Source organism: Pogoniulus pusillus, chromosome 1 (genome assembly GCF_015220805.1).
Source record: "Pogoniulus pusillus isolate bPogPus1 chromosome 1, bPogPus1.pri, whole genome shotgun sequence".
Classification (NCBI taxonomy): Eukaryota; Metazoa; Chordata; class Aves; order Piciformes; family Lybiidae; genus Pogoniulus; species Pogoniulus pusillus.
Window position 1 is genome coordinate 53393041 of NC_087264.1, and position 20641 is coordinate 53413681.

Here is a 20641-nt window from a genome sequence, read left to right on the forward strand (position 1 = left end):
AGTCCAACCCCCTGCACACAGCAGGGACATCCTCCACTGCAGCAGCTTGCTCACAGCCTTGGCCAGCCTCACCTTGAACATCTCCAGGCATGAGGCCGCAGCTCCCTCCTGGGCAGCCTCCTAGTGCAGAACTTGTTCCTCACATCCAATCTCAATCTGCTCTGCTCTCATCTCAAACCACTGTTCCTCATCCTGTCCCTGCAGGCCTTTGCAAACAGTCCCTCTGCAGCCTTCTTGTAGCCCCTTCAGGTCCTGGCAGACTGCTCTTAGGTCTGCCTGGAGCCTTCTCTTCTCCAGGCTGAACACCCCCAGCTCCTCCACCCTGCCCTGCTAGCAGAGCTGCTCCAGCTCCATGATCATCTTTGTAGCCTCCTCTGGAGCCTTTCCATCAGGTCCATGTCCTTCCTGTGTTGGGGGCTCCAGAGCTGGGCACAGGTGAGCAGAGGAGCAGGATCCCCTCTCTCCATCTCTGGCCATGCTGCTTTGGATGCAGCCCAAAAGGCTAAGGCTCACAAGGCTACAAGCTCACACTGTTTTGGCTCATCACAGGATCTAAGGATGTGAGGAATTGGAGGGACCTCTGGAGATCTTCCAGTCCAAACCCCTGCCAGAGCAGGACCAGAGAATCCAGCACAGGTGGCACAGGAACACATCCAGACAGGGCTGGAAAGGCTCCAGAGGAGACTCCACAACCTCTCTGGGCAGCCTGTGCCACTGCTGTCACCCTTACAGTGAAGAAGTTCTTCCTTGTGTCGAGGTGGAACTTCCTGCGCTGCAGTTTCCATCCCTTGCCCCTTGTCCTGTGGCAGGGTACAACTGAGCAGAGGCTGTCCCTGTGCCTTCCTTCCAGACCCCCAGACCTCAGCTACTTAGACATAGCTCAGCTCCCCTCTCAGCCTTCTCCTCTGCAGACTGAACAGCCCCAGGGCTCTCAGCCTCTCTTCCTAAGACAGTGCTCCAGTCCCTCCAGCATCCTTGTAGGCCTCCCTTGGACTCTCTCCAGTAGATCCCTGTCCCTCTTGAGCTGAGACCCATAACTAGATGCAGTATTCCAAGTGAGGTCTCACCAGGGCTGGCCACACTCTTCTTAATGCACTCCAGGACCCCATTTGCCTTCTTGCCCACCAGGGCACATTGCTGTCCCATGCAGAACTTGGTGCCCACCAGCACTCCCAGGTCCTTCTCCACAGGGCTGCTCTCCAGCAGATGACCTCCCAGCCTGTACTGGTGCAGTTTATTGTTCCTTCCCAGGTGCAGGACTCTGCATTTATTCTTGCTGAACCTTATTAGGTTCCTCTCTGCCCATCTCTCAGTCTGTCCATGCCTCACTGAAGTGCCCAATATGGGGCACAAACCTACTTGTGTCCAGCTTCTCCCCCACCAGCACCCCATGTCCTTCTCTGCAGAGCTGCTTTCAATCTCATCATGCTCTAGCCTTGATTGATCTCTAGGACTGCCCCAACTTAGGGTCAGGATCTTGCAGATGGCTCTGTTGAACCTCCTGAGGTTCTTCTCAGCCACCTCTCCAGGTCCCTCTGGATGCACCCATCCCAACCTCCAGACTTACAACCACACCACTCAGCTTGCTGTCACCTGGAGACTTGCTGAGGGTGCAGCAGCCCCGAAACGGGGCACTGTCACAAAGAGGCTGAGGCAACCCAGGAGAACCACCTGAGCTCTAGACAGAAAAGCCTTCACAAAATCAGGGAGTTCATTTTTTAATGAAAGGAAGAGTCATACAAAAACATCCAACAGCAGACTTTGGGGGAGCAACAGGCACATGCTGCCACAAAAGGGTTCCCTACTGTACAGGTAGCAGCCCTCAGGTCTTTACCATCTCAGCCTGGCTTTGCGCAGTGAAGGCACAACTCAGAGCCCAACAAACCCAACCATCAGTCATCTGAGTTCATGTTTTCCAATAGAAAGAGGGAATTACTTGCTGCTCAAGGCATTCAACCTAGTGCCTGTGCAAAAGGTGCTGTGGAGCTGGTCAGAAGGGAATGTGGTGCAGCATAAATGCCCTCTTTCAAAGCATTATCCTGCAGTAACAGTCTGCAGCATAGCTGTGCTCCGATCAGAGGCAGAGTTGCTCCATCCAGCCTGCACCTCACAGCAGCCACGTTCCCAAGAAGAGCTGCTCATGCTGGAAGGCAGCACATTAACCAACTCCAGGCTTTCAGAACCTCATTTGGGAGCAGACAGCACTTGCTTCACTGGCTGCAGCTATTTGCTGTTTCAAATTATGACCCTTGAGATTAAGCCAAGCCCTTAAACCCTCTCCTGGAAAAGGTCAGCTTCAGTCCAACAACACATTAGGAAAACATTCTGACACCAGGCCCAAGGACCCTTTAGTTGTTAGCTTTTCCAAAGCTATCCTATTAATGAGGAAATCGATTTTGTCTGATGTGTAAAACCAAACCAACCCAGAGAATATGGTACACTAGGCTGCAACTGCTGAGAGCTGCAGGTGGAGAATGCTCCCCCCCTCACTGCTGCCCTCCCTGCCCTTGTGTATTCATTTGTTTGCAACGGCAGAAAGCTGGTCCCGGATCCTTCCCAGACCCTCCAACATAGTGTCCAGGGTTTCTTTGCTCAGCTCCACGGTCAGTGCAGAGACAACAGGGCTGTTCCCACATAAGGCAACATCCTCCTGGACCTGCAAATAGGAATGCAGATGTTAGCTGTCTGAAAAATGAACTCCTGTGTCACTCTGGCAGTGTTTAACACATAAATATTCTCAATTTGGCACCCAGCTCCACCCTAGCCCTCTCCTGCACCCCCGTCAGGTACTGGAAGGTTGCTCTAAGGTCTCCCTGAAGCCTTCTCTTCTGCAGGCTGAACAACCCCAACTCTCCCAGCCAGTCCCCATAGGGGAGGTTCTCCAGCCCTCTGATCATCTTCACAGCCTCTTCTGGACCTGATTCACCAGGTTCCTTGTCTTTCTTGTGCTCGGGGGACCAGAGCTGGACACTGGACTCCTGCTGGGGTTTCACAAGAGCAGAGGGGAGATTCACTTCCCTCAAGTGGCTTCAAATAGAAGAGCTAAGACCTCAGTAATTTATCTTCTCCCTTTCTGCAGTGAACAGGAGCAAATATGCTGCCTTTTTGCATCCTCACAGAAAGAAAACTCTCCCTTACAAGAACTCCCCTCAAAGACGTCACATCCAGGCTCTGTGGTATGACAAAGATCACCCCGGAAAGGCTGCTAATTGCCCAGGAGCAGCAGGCAACAGCAGATGCCTGTCGGAAGCATTTCATAGTGCCACTGCTGTCAGGTGTTGGCCTTGGGTATTTGGGTCCTGCACCCTTCAGGGTCCCTGGCATTACCTTCAGCTGAAGCAGGCAGGTGGGGACTGCCATTCTGCTGATGCTGTCTGAAGATGTCTTGATGTCCACCCTCCAGTCCATGTCAACCAGGCGAGGCAGGGAGACTGCAATGTTAAAAAAACAGAGCAGTGCAGGATGGCAGCAAACTCGAGCACCTGAGACTACCACCATGTACCTGCTTCTCCAGCTCTGGCCCTGGCAAGCACACAACTTCAGTGCTGCTGTGTGGGCTCACATACTTTTTCTCTGCAATAAGCCAATCTCTGAAAGGCCTCCACAGGACACCAAACAGGATTCTCCCATCATAAAACAATCAGAGCAAGGTGGTGGTTGGATGGGACCTCCAGAGTTCATCTAGTCCAAGCAGTGGCACCCACAGCAGGTTGCCCAGAATCACAACACCTAGGTAGGATTTCCTAACCTAACACCATCCATCATTTCCAAGAGGACAGTCCAGTTACCACAGGGTTAAATCTTCATCTAACTAAGACAAAGTCATGAGTGCCGGAGCAGTGTTCCTGTGCTGTGCTCCAAGAGCCATACATCCACCCTTGCTTCTGGGTCATGACAACCAAATTAATGTGTTCCACTGGTCTGTCACTCTTGTTCTCATTCCTTTTAATGCACAAGAGTGTTAATTAAGGGTACAGGGAAAAGCAAGGACTGTCTTGGTTACACCAGGACATGGCTCAGATTAAGCAGCTGCTGCATTTACTGTATTGGCATTAGCTTGGTTGGAAGGGATCTCCAAAGGGCACCCAGTCCAACCCCCCTGCACTCAGCAGGAACATCCTCCACTACAGCAGGTTGCTCACAGGCTTGGCCACCCTAACCCTAAGCACCCCCAGGGATGAGGTTGCAACTCCCTCCCTGGGCAGCCTGTTTCAGCGTCCCAGCACCCTCCTGGTGCAGAACTTGTTCCTCACATCCAATCTCAATCTGCTCTGCTCTCATCTCAAACCACTGCCCTCATCCTATTCCTGCAGGCCTTTGCAAACAGTCCCTCTGCAGCCTTCTTGTAGTCCCTTCAGGTCCTGGCAAGCTGCTCTTAAGTCTGCCTGGTGCCTTCTCCTCTCCAGGCTGAACACCTCTATCTCCCTCAGCCTGTCCTCCTAGCAGAGCCATTCCAGCCACTGATCATCTTCATGGCCTCCTCTGGACCCTCTCCATCAGTCTTTGTCCTTGCTGTGTTGAGGGCTCCAGAGCTGGATGCAGTCCTCCTGGTGAGGTCTTGCTCAACAAGGCTGTGAGCCACCTTCTCTAGTGGAGGCTGTCCCTGCTGACTGCAGGGGGATTGGACTGGATGACCTTTGGAGATCCCTTCCAACCCAAATACCATTCTGTGATTCCATGTGCAAAGATGAACTATTTCTCCATAAAAACGCATCCTTTGTGGTGCACACTTACAGAAATGAACTGCGTGGCCTGCACAGGGAGGTTACAGTGCTTTAGCAATAGTTGCATTCTCTAAGGTACCAGTAGTAGCACAATCTGGAGTTGCTGGAAACAATTTAGCACAAGAGCACCAAGCTGGACACAAGCTTGTTGGTCTGGGCCAAGCTGTGTGCTGACACAACCACACAGCTTCATCCAAGGCAAACAGCTATGCCGTCATGATACGCCAGGAAAAGTGTGTCAGTGCTAAGGTCCAGTGAGCTCAGGAAACACTAACTGCATCAAGGTATCAGCTGTTACTTACTCTGACTTGCTTGTGCTTCATTCCTCCAAGCAGAGCTGTGAAAAAGATGAGCAGAAGAGAAAAACAGTATCAGCAGTGCTTCAGGGTAGCCTGTCCCTAACAGAAGGTCATCAGGCTGTTGTATTAAGTGCAGGACAGAGGCTGCCTGTGCTAGTGAGTGCTGTGGAAAGGCTGTCACTGGTGGGCAACGGTAGGCTATCTGGTGAAGAAATCTTGGTTCCCAGTTTTATCAAAGCAGAGTTTATCTGCCAAGCAGTGAGATGTACAAACATGCAGAGCTGCAGTCCCCTACTGCATATACTGGTGCACACAGAATCACAGCATGGTGGGGGATGGAGGGGACTCCTAGAGATCTAATTCACCTTCTCTGCTAAAGCAAGGTCACCTGCACCAGCTTGCCCAGGATCACAATGTCCAGGTGGCTTTAGAATTCCTCCACAGAAGGAGACTCCACAGCCTCCCTGGGCAGACTATCCCAGGGCTCCAGAACCTTCACACCAAAGTGTTTCTTTATATTAAAGCAAAACCACCTCTGTTCCGGTTTGTGCCCACTGCCCCTTGTCCTGTCACTGAGCACCACTGCAAAGAGCCCAGCCCCAGCCTCTTATAGAATCATAGAATCAACCAGGTTGGAAGAGACCTCCAAGATCATCCAGTCCAACCTATCACCCTGCCCTATCCAATCAACTAGACCATGGCACTAAGTGCCTCATCCAGTCTTTTCTTGAAGACTGACCCCTCCCAGGTCCTTTAGCTCCTTGATTGATCAGATCCCCTCTGGGGCTGCTCTTCTCCAGGCTCAATAGCTCAAGGGCTCTCAGCCTTTCCTCCTCACAGAGCTGCTCCAGGCCCCTCAGCATCCTGGCAGGCTCCACTGCACTCTCTCCAATAGTTCCCCATCTCTTTTGGACGGGAGAGTCCAGAACTGGGTGGAATAGTACAGGTATATTGCCAGGGCATCTGAGCCAAGGCAGTGAAGTGGCTGAGCATCCAGAGCTGTAGCATGTATCTACCACACAGGTGAGCTGTGAGGACAACAGGAGCTTTGCATCATGTGAGTGAGGCCCGCAGACATTCCGCAGGTCTCGGGAGAGGCCTCTGTGCCCATGGCTGTGTTTTGTTTGCCACTCCACTGGCAGAGCACAGGGCACTCAGGTCTGCTCGTCCTCACCTGCGTGAGGCTTTAACTTTCCAGCTGCGAGCACTCACATGTTCTCCAAGATTATCTTAGTGAGGAGGTTTTTCAGGTTTTGGTGGAAGGTTTCTGGGAAGAGAGAGAGGATATCTTCTGCCCTGGTCAGGCCACGGTACACGACATGCCTGGTGAGGCCGTGCAAAGCAGACACCAGCTGCGGGAAAAGGAAGAGAAAGCTGCGGTGGGTCGAAGAGCACCGAACGCAGGACTGAGCGGGCTTCCAACAGCGCCAGGGGCTCGGGCACTGCAGCGCTGCCGGACAGCCTGGGAAGGTAAGGAGCCCTCTCTGTCCTGTGCTCAGGCACAGCAATGCACTGAGCTTCTGCCTCCCCGGGAGGCCCCTCCGGGCCGCGCCCCGGGGGAACGATCGCTTTTACCAAGGCGTTTCTCCAGCCGCAGCGACCGCAGCGACCGCGCTCCCCCAGCGCCCCACGGCTCCGAGCCGCGCCCGGGCCGCACCGCCGCTCCTTCCCGCGCAGTCCCGCCTCTACGCCAACAACGGGAGGGCTCCCCCGGCCCTACCTGCTCTGCTTCTGCGGGGCTGAGGGCGAGGCCGGCAGAGGTGCGCAGCGCCAACGGGCCGAGGCCGGCGGGCGGGCTGGAGAAGCACTCTTGGCACAGCTGCCGCACGGCATCCTTCGAGGGCGCCTGGCGGGGAGCAAAGCGAGGGGGACGCGCTCAGCCGCGGCCCGGGGGAGCGACAGCCCCCGCCGCCCCGGCAGGCAGGCGCCGCGTCCCCGCCAAGCGGGCGGCCGCTCACCTTCAGCAGCCCCTGCAGCGCTGGCAGCTGCGCGGGCCCCGGCGCCGCCATCTTGTGCCGGCGGCGGCTGCGCGGGCCGCCGGGAGCTGTAGTGCCGCCGCCGGGAGCTGTAGTGCCGCCGCCGGCAGACCGGGGGCAGCGCAGCGACAGAGCGGCTTGGCGTGACTCCGCTCTCAAAACCGGGGCTGCCTTACAGGGTGAACGGTGCCCTGCCGCAGCCCGCGGTGCCAGTGAGCCCGAGCCCGCTAGTGTAGCGGTAACACCGCACCCGTGCTGAGGCAGCCCTGAGGCTCTCTCCTTACCCTCTCCCATCTACTGTGTCCAGTTCTGGGCTCCACCACTGAAGAGAGATGTTGAGGTGCTGGAAGGTGTCCAGAGAGGGGCGACGAAGCTGGGGAGGGGCCTGGAGCACAGCCCTGTGAGGAGAGGCTGAGGGAGCTGGGGGTGTGCAGCCTGCAGCAGAGGAGGCTCAGGGCAGAGCTCATTGCTGTCTACAACTACCTGAAGGGAGGCTGTAGCCAGGTGGGGTTGGGCTCTTCTCCCAGGCAAGCAACAACAGAACAAGGGGACACAGCCTCAAGCTGTGCCAGGGGAGGTCTAGGCTGGATGTTGGGAGGAAGTTGTTGTCAGAGAGAGTGATTGGCATTGGAATGGGCTGCCCAGGGAGGTGGTGGAGGCACTGTCCATGGAGGTGTTGAAGCCAAGCCTGGATGGGGCACTTAGTGCCATGGTCTGGTTGCCTGGCCAGGGCTGGGTGCTAGGTTGGACTGGATGATCTTGGAGGTCTCTTCCAACCTGCCTGATTCTGTGATTGTGTGACTGAGAAGCAGAACATCCTGGCAACTGCAAGGTGCAGCAAGATCAAAGGCAGAACATACTCTCAGAGCTGCCAGGACCCGAACTCTGCAATGGCAGCAGGCATGCAGTGGTAAGGATGAGAGAGGTGCTGTCTGGAACTGGAAACAATCAGCACTGTTTTCCAGCTCTCCGGTGGTGCTGTGGGCCACAGAGCTGTGCCGTGCTGCACCGCACCAGCAGCTCTGCTTCTCTGTGGGGTGCAGAGCTGCGGTGGGGACGCTGAGCACACGAGGTGTGAATCCAGCCGTGCTGTGCCAGCAGGGAGTGTCACTGCTCTGACTCTCACGCCCAGCATATGAGGTGTGGCAGCTCTGGTCTGGAGGAGGGCAGGACGATGGCAGGTACCAGCCACCGCCCTGGGCAATGGGACAGAGGCAGCCAGCAGCTGAAGTGTGCTCTGCATTAGCTACTTCCGTCTGGAAGCACGGAGATCTTGGCTTTACATCCTAGGTACTCCCGTGTCCCCGTTACCTTTGGTGACATTTTTCCTTTGGAATTCCCAGCATTTTATGGCTTTGGTGATTGTCCTGGAGTCCTGTACCCCTAAATTCCTCTCCTGCCCGGACTCCGGGGGGAAAGGGGAAAAGCCGCCTGGTTCCCCCCCCCCCTCGCCTGCCCTGCAGCCGTGAAGGGGGCGACTGCCCCATGAGTTCCCGCGCTGGAGCCAGGCTGGGACTGGCCGTGCGCTTTCGCGCCTAAGGTGTGGTAACTCTGCCCTTTGTCTAGCGAAGGTTATAACTATTGGGAGTCTTCCCACCTTTGGGGTTCCCGCTTTGGATTTTGCCCGTGCCTGGACGTATGTGTCTGCCTGAGCTCACACACTCCCCTCGCCTGGACTGCAGAGAGACCAAAGGATTCGCTTTCCTGTTAGGCACACCTTTGTGTGCTTAACGACCCTTAACGACTCCTGCAGCCGCTGGAAAGGAAGAGGAACACAGACCGCAGGAGCCAGCCTGAGTGAGTTATTTGGCTTAGCTTAATTTAGTAAGAAACCGCTATTAATTAATAGCTGAGGCCTTTTCCAACCTCTGACTTCCAAATATAGTCAGATTATTGATGGTATCCTTGTAGATTTAATTCTCATGTAACTGAACCTGTTTATTAAACTAAATTAATCTTTGTATATATAGTTGTGGGGGCAGGTTTTTGGGAAAATAAAAAAATCTCTATTTTTGATAAATTTTCGACTCGGCCACGTATCAATTCTGCCCTCCGCAACAGTGATCTGTGGTTGCTACTGCTCAATAAACTGCAGAACGGAGCTTGCATAAAAAACCTCAGGCCCTTAGGACACGCTGTAGATAATGCTGGAAGACAAGCCCGGAGGCTCCATGTGTGATCTGACTTTCAGCACGCTGAGAAGAGCACCTAAGCACTGGCATCCTTGTTTTGTTTCCTGCTGGCCAGCACACCCGGCACACGGAGTGACTTCATTTCTTGTCCCCATAATGACAGCATTGTACAGTGCCACAGAGCAGTGTCAGCTGGTGCCTCATAGTACCAGAGCCTGAACTGGGATTCACAGAATGGTCTGGGTTGGAAGGGACCTTAAAGCTCATCCTTAAAGCTCCCCCTGCCGCAGATAGGGATACCTTCCATTAGCCCAGGCTACTCAAGGCCTCATCCAGCCTGGCCTTGAACGCCTCCAGGGAGGGGGCATCCACAACCTTCCTGGGCAGCCTGCTGCATGGTTCCAGCACCATCCTGGTGCAGAACTTGTTCCACATATCTAATCTCAACCTGCTCTGCTCTCATTTCAAACCATTGTCTCCCATCCTGTCCCTGCAGGCCTTTGCAAACAGTCCCTCTGCAGCCTTCTTGTAGCCTCCTTCAGGCTCTGTCAGGCTGCTCTTAGCTCTGCCCGGAGCCTTCTCTTCTCCAGGCTGAACATCCCCAGCTCCCTCAGCCTGTCCTCTTAGCAGAGCTGCTCCAGCCCCTGATCATTTTCATGGTGTAATGAGTAAACACATCAACTGCTGCTGGAAATGCAGCCACTTAAGAATGCAACATGTCAGCTGAGTCAGCACACAAAATGACAATGCAGCTCCAGGAAGAGGGTCAGAAAAGGGGAATTGTGTAAGGAATCCCATTTCCTAGGAAAAATCAGCACACTGCATTTCCCATTAGACTTGGAAGAGCATTTGCCTCTGCTTTTAGGATAAGATCCACTGTGACTTTTAAGTTCTTATCTTTCAGTTATATTTTATTGGGAATTAGAGTATAAAAATCGATCACAGAATGTTAGGGGATGGAAGGCACTTCCAGAGATCATCCAGTCCAGTCCTCCTGCCAGAGCAGGAGCACCCAGGGCAGCTCACACAGGAACATAGGCAGGTGGGTTTAGAAAGTCCCCAGAGAGGGAGACTTCATAACCTCTCTGGGCAGCCTGCTCCAGGCCTCCAGCACCCTCACAGTGACAAAGTTTTCCCTTCTGTTCCCATAGCACCTCCTCTGCTCCAGCTGGCACCCAGTGCCTCTTGTCCTGTCCTTGGACACCCCAGAGCAAAGCTTGACTGCATCCTCCCCACACTGCCCTGCACACCTTTAGCAGCAGCAATCAGGGCAGCCCTCAGGCTCCTCTGCTCCAGCCCCAGCTCCCTCAGCCTGGCCTCACAGGAGATGTTCCACTGCCTGCAGCAGCTTGGTGGCTCTGGGCTGGGCTCTCTCAAGCAGTTCCTTGAAGTCATTCTTGAGCTGAGAGGCCCAGAACTGGACACAATATTGTAGATGTGGCCTCAGCAGGGCAGAGTAGAGGGGCAGGAGAACCTTTCTTGAATGCTCTACACTGAGTGATCTGAGGCAGGGGCTTATAGCTAAGCAAACAGAGTACTCAGACCATCCTTGATATTTTCCCTGTTTGCATTTCTAACAAGAAAGGCATTTAGGATGTTAGGGAATGTCATGGCTTGCACTCATCCGTAAATATTACAGAGCCTTTGTAGAAAGTGGGCTGTGAATGAGCCACAAAAAAAGATGTTGCATTTTCCATAGTTCATGCTAAAGGTTTTGTTTGTGGTTTTGTGGAGGCGTTTTGTCTGTTTGCTTGTTTTGGTGGGGGGGGTTCCCCCTTTATTTTCCCCTGGAGAAGGACTAACAGGAAGCAGAACTCTTCCAGTATCACCACTGATTCAGATTTGAAAAATAATTTAAAAAACCTCTTTCCTTCCTGGAACAGGAAATGTTAAATTAGGAATGGTCTACTTCCAAATACTGCTAAAAGAGGTGAGAATATCAGATTTCTTTGACAAGAAAAGAGCACTGCCTTTGTTTTGAAAAGGCAAGTATAGTGGAATTAAGAATCACAGAGTGCCACACTGGAAGGGACCTCATGGATCATCTGCTCCAAGCTTTCCAGGTGGCAGTGCAGCTGAATGGAGCTGGCCCACTAACCCTGTTCAAGCTGAGTAAAAACTGCTTCCCTTGGGAGACAGTTCCAGTGTCCAGCTGTGCTCATGGGGAAGCATTTTCTTCTGCAGTCCCATGGGAACCTGCCCAGCAGTAACTTGTCCCCATCATCCCTTGTCTTTGCCATAGGACTTCTTGGATAAAGGCAGTCTCCATCCTCCTGGTAGCCACCATTTATGTCCTGGCCCATGGCAATAAGGTCTGTCCTGAGCCTTCTCTTCCCCAGGCTGAACAAGCCCAGCTCCCTCAGCCTCTTCTCACAGGGCAGGGCTGCCAGCCCCCTGATCATTCTCCTGGCCCTTCTCTGAATACCTTTCAGCCTGTGCACATAATTTTTTGTGCAGTGGGAACAAACACTGCACTCAGTCCTCCAGGTGCAGTCTGAGCAGTGTGGGAGAATGACTTCTTTGTCTCTGCTCGTGGTGCCATTTTTAATGCAACCCAGCATGCTCTTGGCTTTCTCTGCCCCTGCAGCTCACCATTCATTCACGCCGAGCTTGTCCACCAAGAACCCCAAATCCCTTTCCACAGGGCTACTCTCCAGCCAGGTGGATCCCAGTCTGAGCTGCACTCCTGTGCTGTGTTGTGGAAGACACCAGACACCTCTCCCCTCAGATACTGGGGGGAACAGTCACACCCTGTCTGTTGTGCTGGTTTGTTCCCAATCTTCCATGGCTCTCTATTGCCCAGTGCCCTGTGATTTGATCTGTCTGCCTATTCCAGAGCACATCCTTCTGATGTCCTTTTGCTCCACCCTAAGCCCCATCTGTTTGTTTCTTTATTTCAGACATGAATATATCACTTTCTGAAGTGACATTAGAAACACTAAAGCACACAATGATGCTAACCACCTGGATTTTCACCACTTCTCTTACAGGCTCCAAAACAGTGGAAATCAAAACACTTTGAGGGTTTCACCCCCTCCCAGAAAACTCTTTGGTCTGTTCATCACAAAAAATTGAGAACCACTTTTCTTACAGCCCAGGTGTGGCCTTGAATATTGATTCTCTGTTAGAAACTTCCCTTCATAACCCTCTTTTCTCTTAAAGTCACAGCTTGAGAAAAGGATGCTTTAGTTTTTCACAGTTTGAAGAGAAGCTTCACTTTCACAAGGCTCACTGATCTGAACAGGGAAACCTCAAAAATGATGCAGTTCAAACCTCAGGCATCTTGAAGTGAGAACTTCAGAGTCTAAACATGTCCTTCAGTTGGAGTCATGAGAACTGCTGTGCTGGGACAACCATGCCCATTCCTCAGGAGGAGGTGGCTAGAGAAGAGCTTTGATTTTTTTGTCTGATGCATGGCTGTTGACTTGAGTCACCTTGAACTGAAACACAGAATGCTAAGGGTTGGAAGTGACCTCGAAAGATCATCCAGTCCAACTCTCCTGCCAGAGCAGGGATCACCTAGGACAGGTCACACAGGAACACATCCAGGAAGAGTTTGAAAGTCTCCAAAGAAGGAGGTGCCACAACCCCTCTGGGTAGCTTATTCCAGGAGCCCAAAACTGGACACAGAATTCCAAGTGTGGTCTCCCCAGGACAGAGTAGAGAGAAAGAAGAACCCCCCTGGCCCTGCTGGCCACACTTTTCTTGATGTGCCCCAGATGCCATTGGCTCTCTTGGCCACCAAGGCATATTGGTGTCCCATGGAATGCTTGGAGTTCAGCAGGACTCCAAGGTCTTTCTCTGTGGTGCTGCTTTCCAGCAGGGCAACCCCTAATCTGTACTGGTGCATGGTGTTCCTGCCCAGATGCAAGAGTCCATACTTGTCATTATTGAAGTTCATGAGGTCCAACTCTCCAGCCTGTCCAGGTCACCCTGGATGTGGACACAGCCTGATGGGGTGTCAGCCACCTCCAACAGTTTAGTATCATCAGTGAACTTGCTGATGGTACCCTCAATCCCCTCACCCACATCATTGATGAAGATACTGACCCAAACTGGAACCAGTTCTGATCTGAATGAACCTGCCTCAGAATGCTGAGACCAGCTTTCAGCTAGAGGAGGCAGCTTTCTGCCAGCAGACTTTCTTGGCTAGGCCCAGCAGCCTCCTCCTGCAAGCATGATCTACAGGATTGCTGGAAGCGAGTCAGCACCCCCAGCCCAGGGCACAGGATACAGGAGGATTTTATTGCAAGCTAGGTTTCCTGGAGGGAAGTCCAGCAGAAGGGGAGGCTCACATTCTCCCCAGTCCATTGTTCAGCCAAGCCTGGACTTTGGTCTTTTCTGTTTCTTTATTCAGGCAGTCCAGACTGGATGTGTACAGTGGGCACTGGCAGCGTGCTGCAGTGGCAGTGACTCCTTGCAGCTACAAGAACCCACATCTTCCTGGGGCAGCTGCTCATCTGGGGTCTTTCTGCCCTCTTTTCCCTGGTGCCAGATGCACACAAGAAGGTAGCTGCAGGCAGCCTGTATCCTGTGCACACAGCTGGCATTCCCCTGAGCAGTGCTGTATGCTGGAGCTTCCAGCTCATGATAAAAATACCTTGATGTCAGCAAAATGTCTTTCTTTGTCAGGGGTGGTAGAGGTGACAGACTGCTTATACTGCTTATACTCAACATGTTTATAAGACAGAAAGACGTTTTCTTCAGTTTATTTGACCATCACTGTGTGAGGAGAACATGGAATCAGATAATGGCTAGTTAGGATTGACCTCACCAACTCTGCAGCTCAAGCTGTGGCTACTTATCTGGCAGCAGCTTCAAGGAGAGGTTGAGAGTTGTTCAGCCTGGAGGAGAGAAGGCTTCAGGCAGACCTAATAGCAGCCTGCCAGAGACTGAGGGGGGCTACAAGAAGGCTGCAGAGGGACTGTTTGTGAAGGCCTGCAGGGACAGGACAAGGGACAATCGTTTAAGATGAGAGCAGAGCAGACTGAAATTGGGTGTGAGTAACAAGTTCTGCACCAGTAGGGTGCTGGAACACTGCAACAGGCTGCCCAGGGAGGTGATTGAGGCCCCATGTGTGGAGGTGTTCAAGGTGAGGCTGGACAAGGCTGTGAGCAGCCTGCTCTAGTGGAGGATGTCCCTGAGTGTAGGGGGGGTTGGACTGGATGCCCTCTGGAAGTCCCTTCCAACCCATTCTGTGAAATGACAATGACCTCTTAACCTTTTCCAGCTGCAGCCCTCTGCCCTTGGAAAATTAGTGACAGAATGAGGAAAGCTGTTCAGAAATGATGACAACTCTCCTATTTGTCCCCTTCATAGAGGACTCTGGGGGACTTCTGCCACAACTCATTTCTGGGAAGCTGATGATGCTGAGGACCTCCTGGCTCAGGCAGCTGAAGCAGAGGTGCTATGTTGTGGATGCATCCCATCATGGAATGCATTATGAAGCAAACCAAGAAAAGGTCACATCTGTTAGTCACAGCTCTTGTGGTTTGGCTCTTACTGAACACAAGGCTGTGTGAGAGCAGGAGCTGAGTGTGCTAGGGGCTGCCCTGTTACCAAGCGTGCTGCAGAGAGGATGTGTGGGGTTGAGGCCATGTCAAAAGAAAAGTTAAAGCCCTGGCTGTGTTTCACACAGCAGTCATTGCCTAAGTGTCTGTAGCCAGCATCGTTGGTGGTGTCAGTCTGCCTGCTTTCCAGTTCTCTGAGACCACAGGCATGGAAGAGTGGATTCCTCTCACACAAAGCTCACAGAACTCCATTTGCTTTGGTGCTGAGAGCAGATGTCTGTAAATTACCACTTGTCTGTGCAAGGCAAGGAGCTTTCTTTGCAAACCATAGGCTTCTCTTTTTGCTCTAACCACAGCTAAAAGGGAAAAGGAGCTGTCAAAGGTCACTTTTCTTATCTGTTAATCTAACCAAAACTCTTTCCTCTTCAGATGCCTTTAGCTGCAATCCTGTTCCACTCAGTTAAGCTTAAGGGCAGGATTTCCCTGATCTAGCTTTGAAAGCAGGTGTGCTTTGCATGATCTCAGCTACAGCTAAGTAAAATGAATCCCACCTGAATCCTTTGTCTCTTTCTGCTGGGCCAGCACTTCTAATTGCCAGCCTCCTCGGCCCTGCTGTGTGTTTAAGTCTTTCCAGCACCTATGCTGCTGCATAAAGGGGCCCTCACTCCTGGCACCCTCCTGAGACCACTCCTGGACTATGGCATCCAGTCTTGGGATTCCCAGTTCAAGAGAAACAGGGATCTGCTGGCTGGCGAGTCCAATGGAGAGCTATGAGGATGAGTGGGGGACCAGAGCATCTCTGCTGTGAGTAACGACTGAGCGACCTGAGGCTGTTTAGTCTGGTGAGGAGAAGGCTGAGGTGGGATCTGATCAGTGTCTATAAATATCTGAGGGCTGGGGGTCAAGAAGAATCACAGGATGTTAGGGATTGGAAGGGATCTCTGGAGATCTTCCAGTCCAACCAACTGCCAGAGAAGGACCATAGAATCTAGTACAGGTCACACAGGAACACATCCAGACAGGGCTGGAAAGTCTGCAGAGAAGCAGACTCCATACGCATCTGGGCAGCCTGTGCCAATGCTCTGGGACCCTTGCAGTGAAGAAGTTCTTCCTCATGTCGAGGTGGAACTTCCTGTGCTGCAGTTTCCATCCCTTGCGGGGCACAAGTGAGCAGAGCCTGTCCCTGTCCCTTCTTTCCTGGCCCCCAGTCCTCAGCTTGTGGTAGACATTAATTAGATCCCCTCTCAGCCTTCTCCTCTGCAGACTCAACAGCCCCAGGGCTCTCAGCCTCTCCTCATCAGGCAGTGCTCCAGGCCCTTCAGCATCCTTGTAGCCCTCTGTTGGAATTTCCAGTATATCCCTGTCCCTCTTGAATGGGGAGCCCAAAACTAGATGCAATATTCCAGGTGAGGTCTCACCAGGGCAGAGTAGAGGTGGAGGAGAACCTCCCTCGATCTGCTGGCCACACTCTTCCTAATGTCCCCCAGGACCCCATTTGCCTTTTTGGCCACAAGGGCACATTGCTGCCCCATGGAGAGCTTGGTGCCCACCAGCACTCCCAGGTATTTCTCCACAGGGCTGCTCTCCAACAGATCACCTCCCAACCTGTACTGGTGCAGTTTGTTGTTCCTTCCCGGGTGCAGGACTCTGCATTGATCCTGATGAGGTTCAGCAAGGTTTGTCTCTGCCCAGCTCTCAGTTTGCCCAAGTCTCATTGAATGGCCTCAGGTGTCTCAGCCAAGGCTCTCAGTTTGGTGTCATCAGCAAACTTGCAGACTCTGTCTGTCTCTGCCCTCAATGTAATCGATAAAGATGTTGAACAGGACTGAACCCAGCACTGATCCCTGGGGGACCCCGCTAGTCACAGCTCTCCAGCTGGACCTGGCATCATTGACTTCCACTCTTTGCACTCTATTGTTTAACCAGTTCCTAAGTCATCTCATTCTCTGTTCTTCTATCCCACACCTCCTGAACTTGCCTGTGGGATGTTGTGGGGGACAGTGTCAAAAGCCTTGCTAAGGTCAAGGCAGAATAAATACATTCACTGGTCTGCCTGCATCTACCCATTCAGTTAGGACATCCTAGAATGCTATCAGGTTAGCCAAGCCTGATTTCCTCTGGGTAAATCCATGCTGACTGTTCCTAATAACCTTCTTCTCCATGTGCCCAGACATGACCTCCAGAATGAGCTGCTCCATTGTTTTTCCAAGGATGGAGGTGAGGCTGACTGGTCTGTAGTTGCCTGGAACCTCTCTCTTGCCCTTTTAGAAGACTGGAGTGCCATTGGCTCTCCTCCAGTCCTCAGGCACCTCTCCTGTTTGCCATGATTCTGCAAAAACAATGGAGAGTGACAGAGTGACAACATCAGGCAGTTCTCTCAACACTCTTCAGGGCCCAGGGATTTGTGAATATCCAATTTCTGTAACCCAGTCTCCACTGACTAGTGGAGAGTCTTCCCTCCTCCAGGCTTTCTCTCCTTCATCCAGGGTCTGAAGTTCACAGGGGCTGGTCTGAGGAGTAAAGACTGAAGGAAAGAAGGTATTCAGCAACTCTGCCTTCTCTCCATCCTCAGTTCTCAGGCTGCCTTCTCACTCTGCACTGGGCCCACACTTTCCCTATTACTCCTTTAACTACTGTTGTATTTGAAGAACCCTTCTTGCTCACTTCTACTTCCTTTGCCAGTTTTAGTTCTAAGAGGGCTTTGGCCTTCCCTGTTGCCTTCCCACATGCCCTGACAACTTATCTACAGCTTTCCCAAGTGACAAGCCTATTCCTCCACGATCTGTAATTTTCTTTCTTCCATGATATCTCCTTTGGAAGCTCCTTGCTCATCCATGCAGGTCTCCCAGCACATCTACCTGAGTTTTTACTCAAGGGAGCACACCTATCTTGGGCTTGAAGGAAGTGGCTTTTAAAAACTGACCAACTTTCTTGGGCTCATTTACCCTCCAGAGTCTTAGCCCATGGGATTCCTTAAAGTGCAAAGTTAGCCTGCAGAAGTCCAGGATTGTAATCCTACTTATTGCCCTGCTTCTACCTTGTGTAACTCCACCATGTCATGATCACTGTCCCCAAGGCTGTTCCTGACCTTAACGTCCCCAACCAGTCCTCCTTTGTTGGTTAATACAAGGTCTGGCAATGCATCTCTCCTTGTTGATTCCTCCACTACCTGCATCAAGAAGTTATCACCAATACACTGCAAGAGCCCTTTGGGCATGCCTGGCTGTTGTGAGCTTCCCAACAAATATGAGGATGATTAAAATCATCTTATGAGTACCAAGGAGTGTGTTCTAGAGGATACCTCCAGTTGACTGTACAAGTCCTCATCAACATCTTCTTGGTTTGGTGGTCTTTAGTAGACACCAACAAGAGTTTCACTCCCCTTTAATTCTTACCCACAGGCTTTCAATCTGTTCTACCTGCACCCTTGGGTAGAACTCCACACATTTCAGTTGCTCTTGCACATAGAAAGCATCACCACCACCTTGTCTTGTTGGTCTGTCTTTCCTGAATAGTACACAGCCACTCATGACAACATTCCAGTCATGGGAGCTGTCCTACCATGTTTCAGTGATTGCAATTATGTCATAGCCATGCAACCTCACACAGATCTGCAGCTCCTCCTGCTTATCCCCATACTCTGTGCATTGGTACATAAGCATTTCAGAGAGGGAGGTAAGCCATACTCTTGCTAGGTGGCCATTCCCAGTCACTTCTGTGGTTACCATCTTATTAGTGGGCCCTGTGGTTTTATTGTTGCTTATAACACCATTATCCACCTTGAGTGGGGCAGCAGATTGAAGGCTGTCCTTAGGCTCTTCTCTAGTAAGCCTGGTTTCATCCCCTTTTCCCTTCAACAAGCCTCGCCAACTCCTCTGTGATGATCCTTTTCCCCCGTCAGAAAGGTGCACTCCACCTGCAGCCAGCAGACCAGGTGCCATATAAACTTCCCCATGGTCAAAGAACCCAAAATTCCACTGCTGTCAGCCATGTGCTAAACAGGTGTGTTCTCCACCACCTCCTGGGGGACTGGTGAAAACACCACCTGTGCACCCGAGCCTTCAAACAGTCACTTCCTTCAAGTCCTTTCTAACTGCCTTTAGACTTCTGTCTGCAGCCTCATCATTGCCAGCCTGCATAACTAACAAAGGGTAATAATCAGAAGGCTGCACCAGAGCAGAGAGATTCCTTCTTTACATCTCTAACCCAAGCCCCAGGGAGACAGCAGACCCTGTGGGATGGGGCTGAGCTGCAAATGGGCCTCTCTGTTCCCCTCAGAAGAGTCACCTACCACAATTACCCTCCTTGTCTTCCTCGTTGAAGAAGTTTTAAGGTGTGAGGGTGAATGAGAAGCCCTGGGTGACTCACTGAATGGATGCTTGTCTCCATCTTCGTTCCTCTCTACCTCCAGAGCCTCATACCTATTCTGTAAATGTATCTGAGGTGGGGGTGTAGGAAGGGAAGGGAGATATTTGTGACCCCAAGCAGGAACCTGCTTTCACCTACCCTGATCTTCTTCTTCTATTATTGCCAGCCTGGTGGCAGGAGGGCAGGGAACTCTCTTTTTCTTCATGTGTCTCCCAATGTACCTGCCTCAGGGGCAGTGCAGGGACCCCTCATTCCTGGGTGCTCTGTGGCAGGTGCTCTCATTTCCATTGCAGGCAGGGCAGCGCCTGGCTCCACCACTGTATCTCCATTTCAGCCTCCCTAATGCTCCTAAGCCTTTCCGCATGGTCTTGCAGCCTTTTAACTGCCCCGTGCGGCTGTGCCGCTTGGTTGAGCAGATCACCTCCCTGTTCACACGGCACACAGCCCTCTGCTACCAGAGAGAGGCTACAGCATTCCCTGCAGCCCGTCCCCTGCACCATCACATCCTTCAGCGGGAGCTCACTCTGGGTTCCCAGCTCCATTTCGGACCGCCTAAGGAGCACGGTCATCTTTCGCTGGGTGGAGACCATCGTACTTCAGCGGAGGTAGTGAACTCTATTTATGTTACTCGTGATGCATTTTTCTCAGCACCTGCCTGACTGCTGCCGGTATTTCTTCAGGCTGCCGTTGAGCCCTCTGCAGCCCGGCCCCGGGCGCTGCAGCACTGCAGCTGCTGGCTCACCTCCGCAGGCTCAGCGGCGCTGCCGCCTTCGCCGCCGTTAAATCCCCCGCGCTTCCCGGCAACGCCACCCTCTCCAGCACACACCCGAGCGATGCCTGCCAGTGTGGGCTTCTCCTTTCTTTCCGGGCTTCCCCGCCCGCAGAGCTCACCGCTCCGACGCTGTTGCCTCGCCGGTTGCAATCTGAGCCAGGCTCTTTACGATAGTGCCCACTGACAGGACAAGGAACGACAGATACAAGCTGGAACCCAGGAGGTGCCATAGAATCATAGAATCAACCAGGTTGGAAGAGACCTCCAAGATCATCCAGTCCAACCTAGCACCCAGCCCTAGCCAATCAACCAGACCACGGCACTAAGTGCCTCATCCAGTCTTCTCTTGAACACCTCCAGGGACAGTGCCTCCACCACCTCCCTGGGCAGCCCATTCCAGTGCCAATCACTCTCTCTGCCAACAACTTCCTCCTAACATCCAGCCTAGACCTCCCCTGGCACAACTTGAGACTGTGTCCCCTTGTTCTATTGGTGGTTGCCTGGGAGAAGAGACCAACCTCACCTGGCTACAACCTCCCAGTGTGAGGAGCAACATTTTTATGGTGATGGTGACAGAGCCCTGGAGCAGGCTGCCCAGAGAGGTTGTGGAGTATCCTTCTCAGAGGCTTTCACATGGATGTGCTCCTGTGTGACCTGCCCTGGGTGACCCTGCTCTGGCAGGGGGATCAGATTGGGTAATCTCTGGAGGTGCCTTCCAACCCCCAGCGTTCTCTGGTTCTCTGTGAGTCCTTCCACAGACACCTCACTTTCCAATGAAGTGTGGTGTGGTGGCAGCTCCTTTCATCTCTTTCCTCCCTCCTTTCCCACAAGCAGGAATGCGCCCATACATCAGGAAGGTC

General features: G+C 52.5%; 1 protein-coding gene across 1 annotated transcript; it reads right to left on the reverse strand.

Annotated features, from left to right (window-relative positions):
- Positions 1–1702: 1702 nt before the first annotated feature.
- On the reverse strand, positions 1703–7105 carry COMMD9 (COMM domain containing 9). The gene is made up of 6 exons (XM_064152407.1): positions 6982–7105; positions 6744–6869; positions 6236–6375; positions 5027–5061; positions 3328–3431; positions 1703–2656 (listed from the first exon to the last, which is right to left on the reverse strand). The coding sequence occupies exons 1-6, from the start codon at positions 7030–7032 to the stop codon at positions 2516–2518; spliced, it is 597 nt and encodes a 198-aa protein (XP_064008477.1). The 5' UTR covers positions 7033–7105; the 3' UTR covers positions 1703–2515.
- Positions 7106–20641: the final 13536 nt, after the last annotated feature.

What these genes read in the sequence shown, in the direction of transcription:
- COMMD9 (XM_064152407.1), bottom strand. Translation starts at nt 7,032, where the DNA reads ATGGCGGCGCCGGGGCCCGCGCAGCTGCCAGCGCTGCAGGGGCTGCTG. An exon ending in AAGATAATCTTGGAGAACAT is followed by an intron (nt 5,062 to 6,235) that starts GTGAGTGCTCGC and finishes TCTTTTTCACAG; the next exon opens with CTCTGCTTGGAGGAATGAAG. An exon ending in CCTGCCTGCTTCAGCTGAAG is followed by an intron (nt 2,657 to 3,327) that starts GTAATGCCAGGG and finishes TCCTATTTGCAG; the next exon opens with GTCCAGGAGGATGTTGCCTT.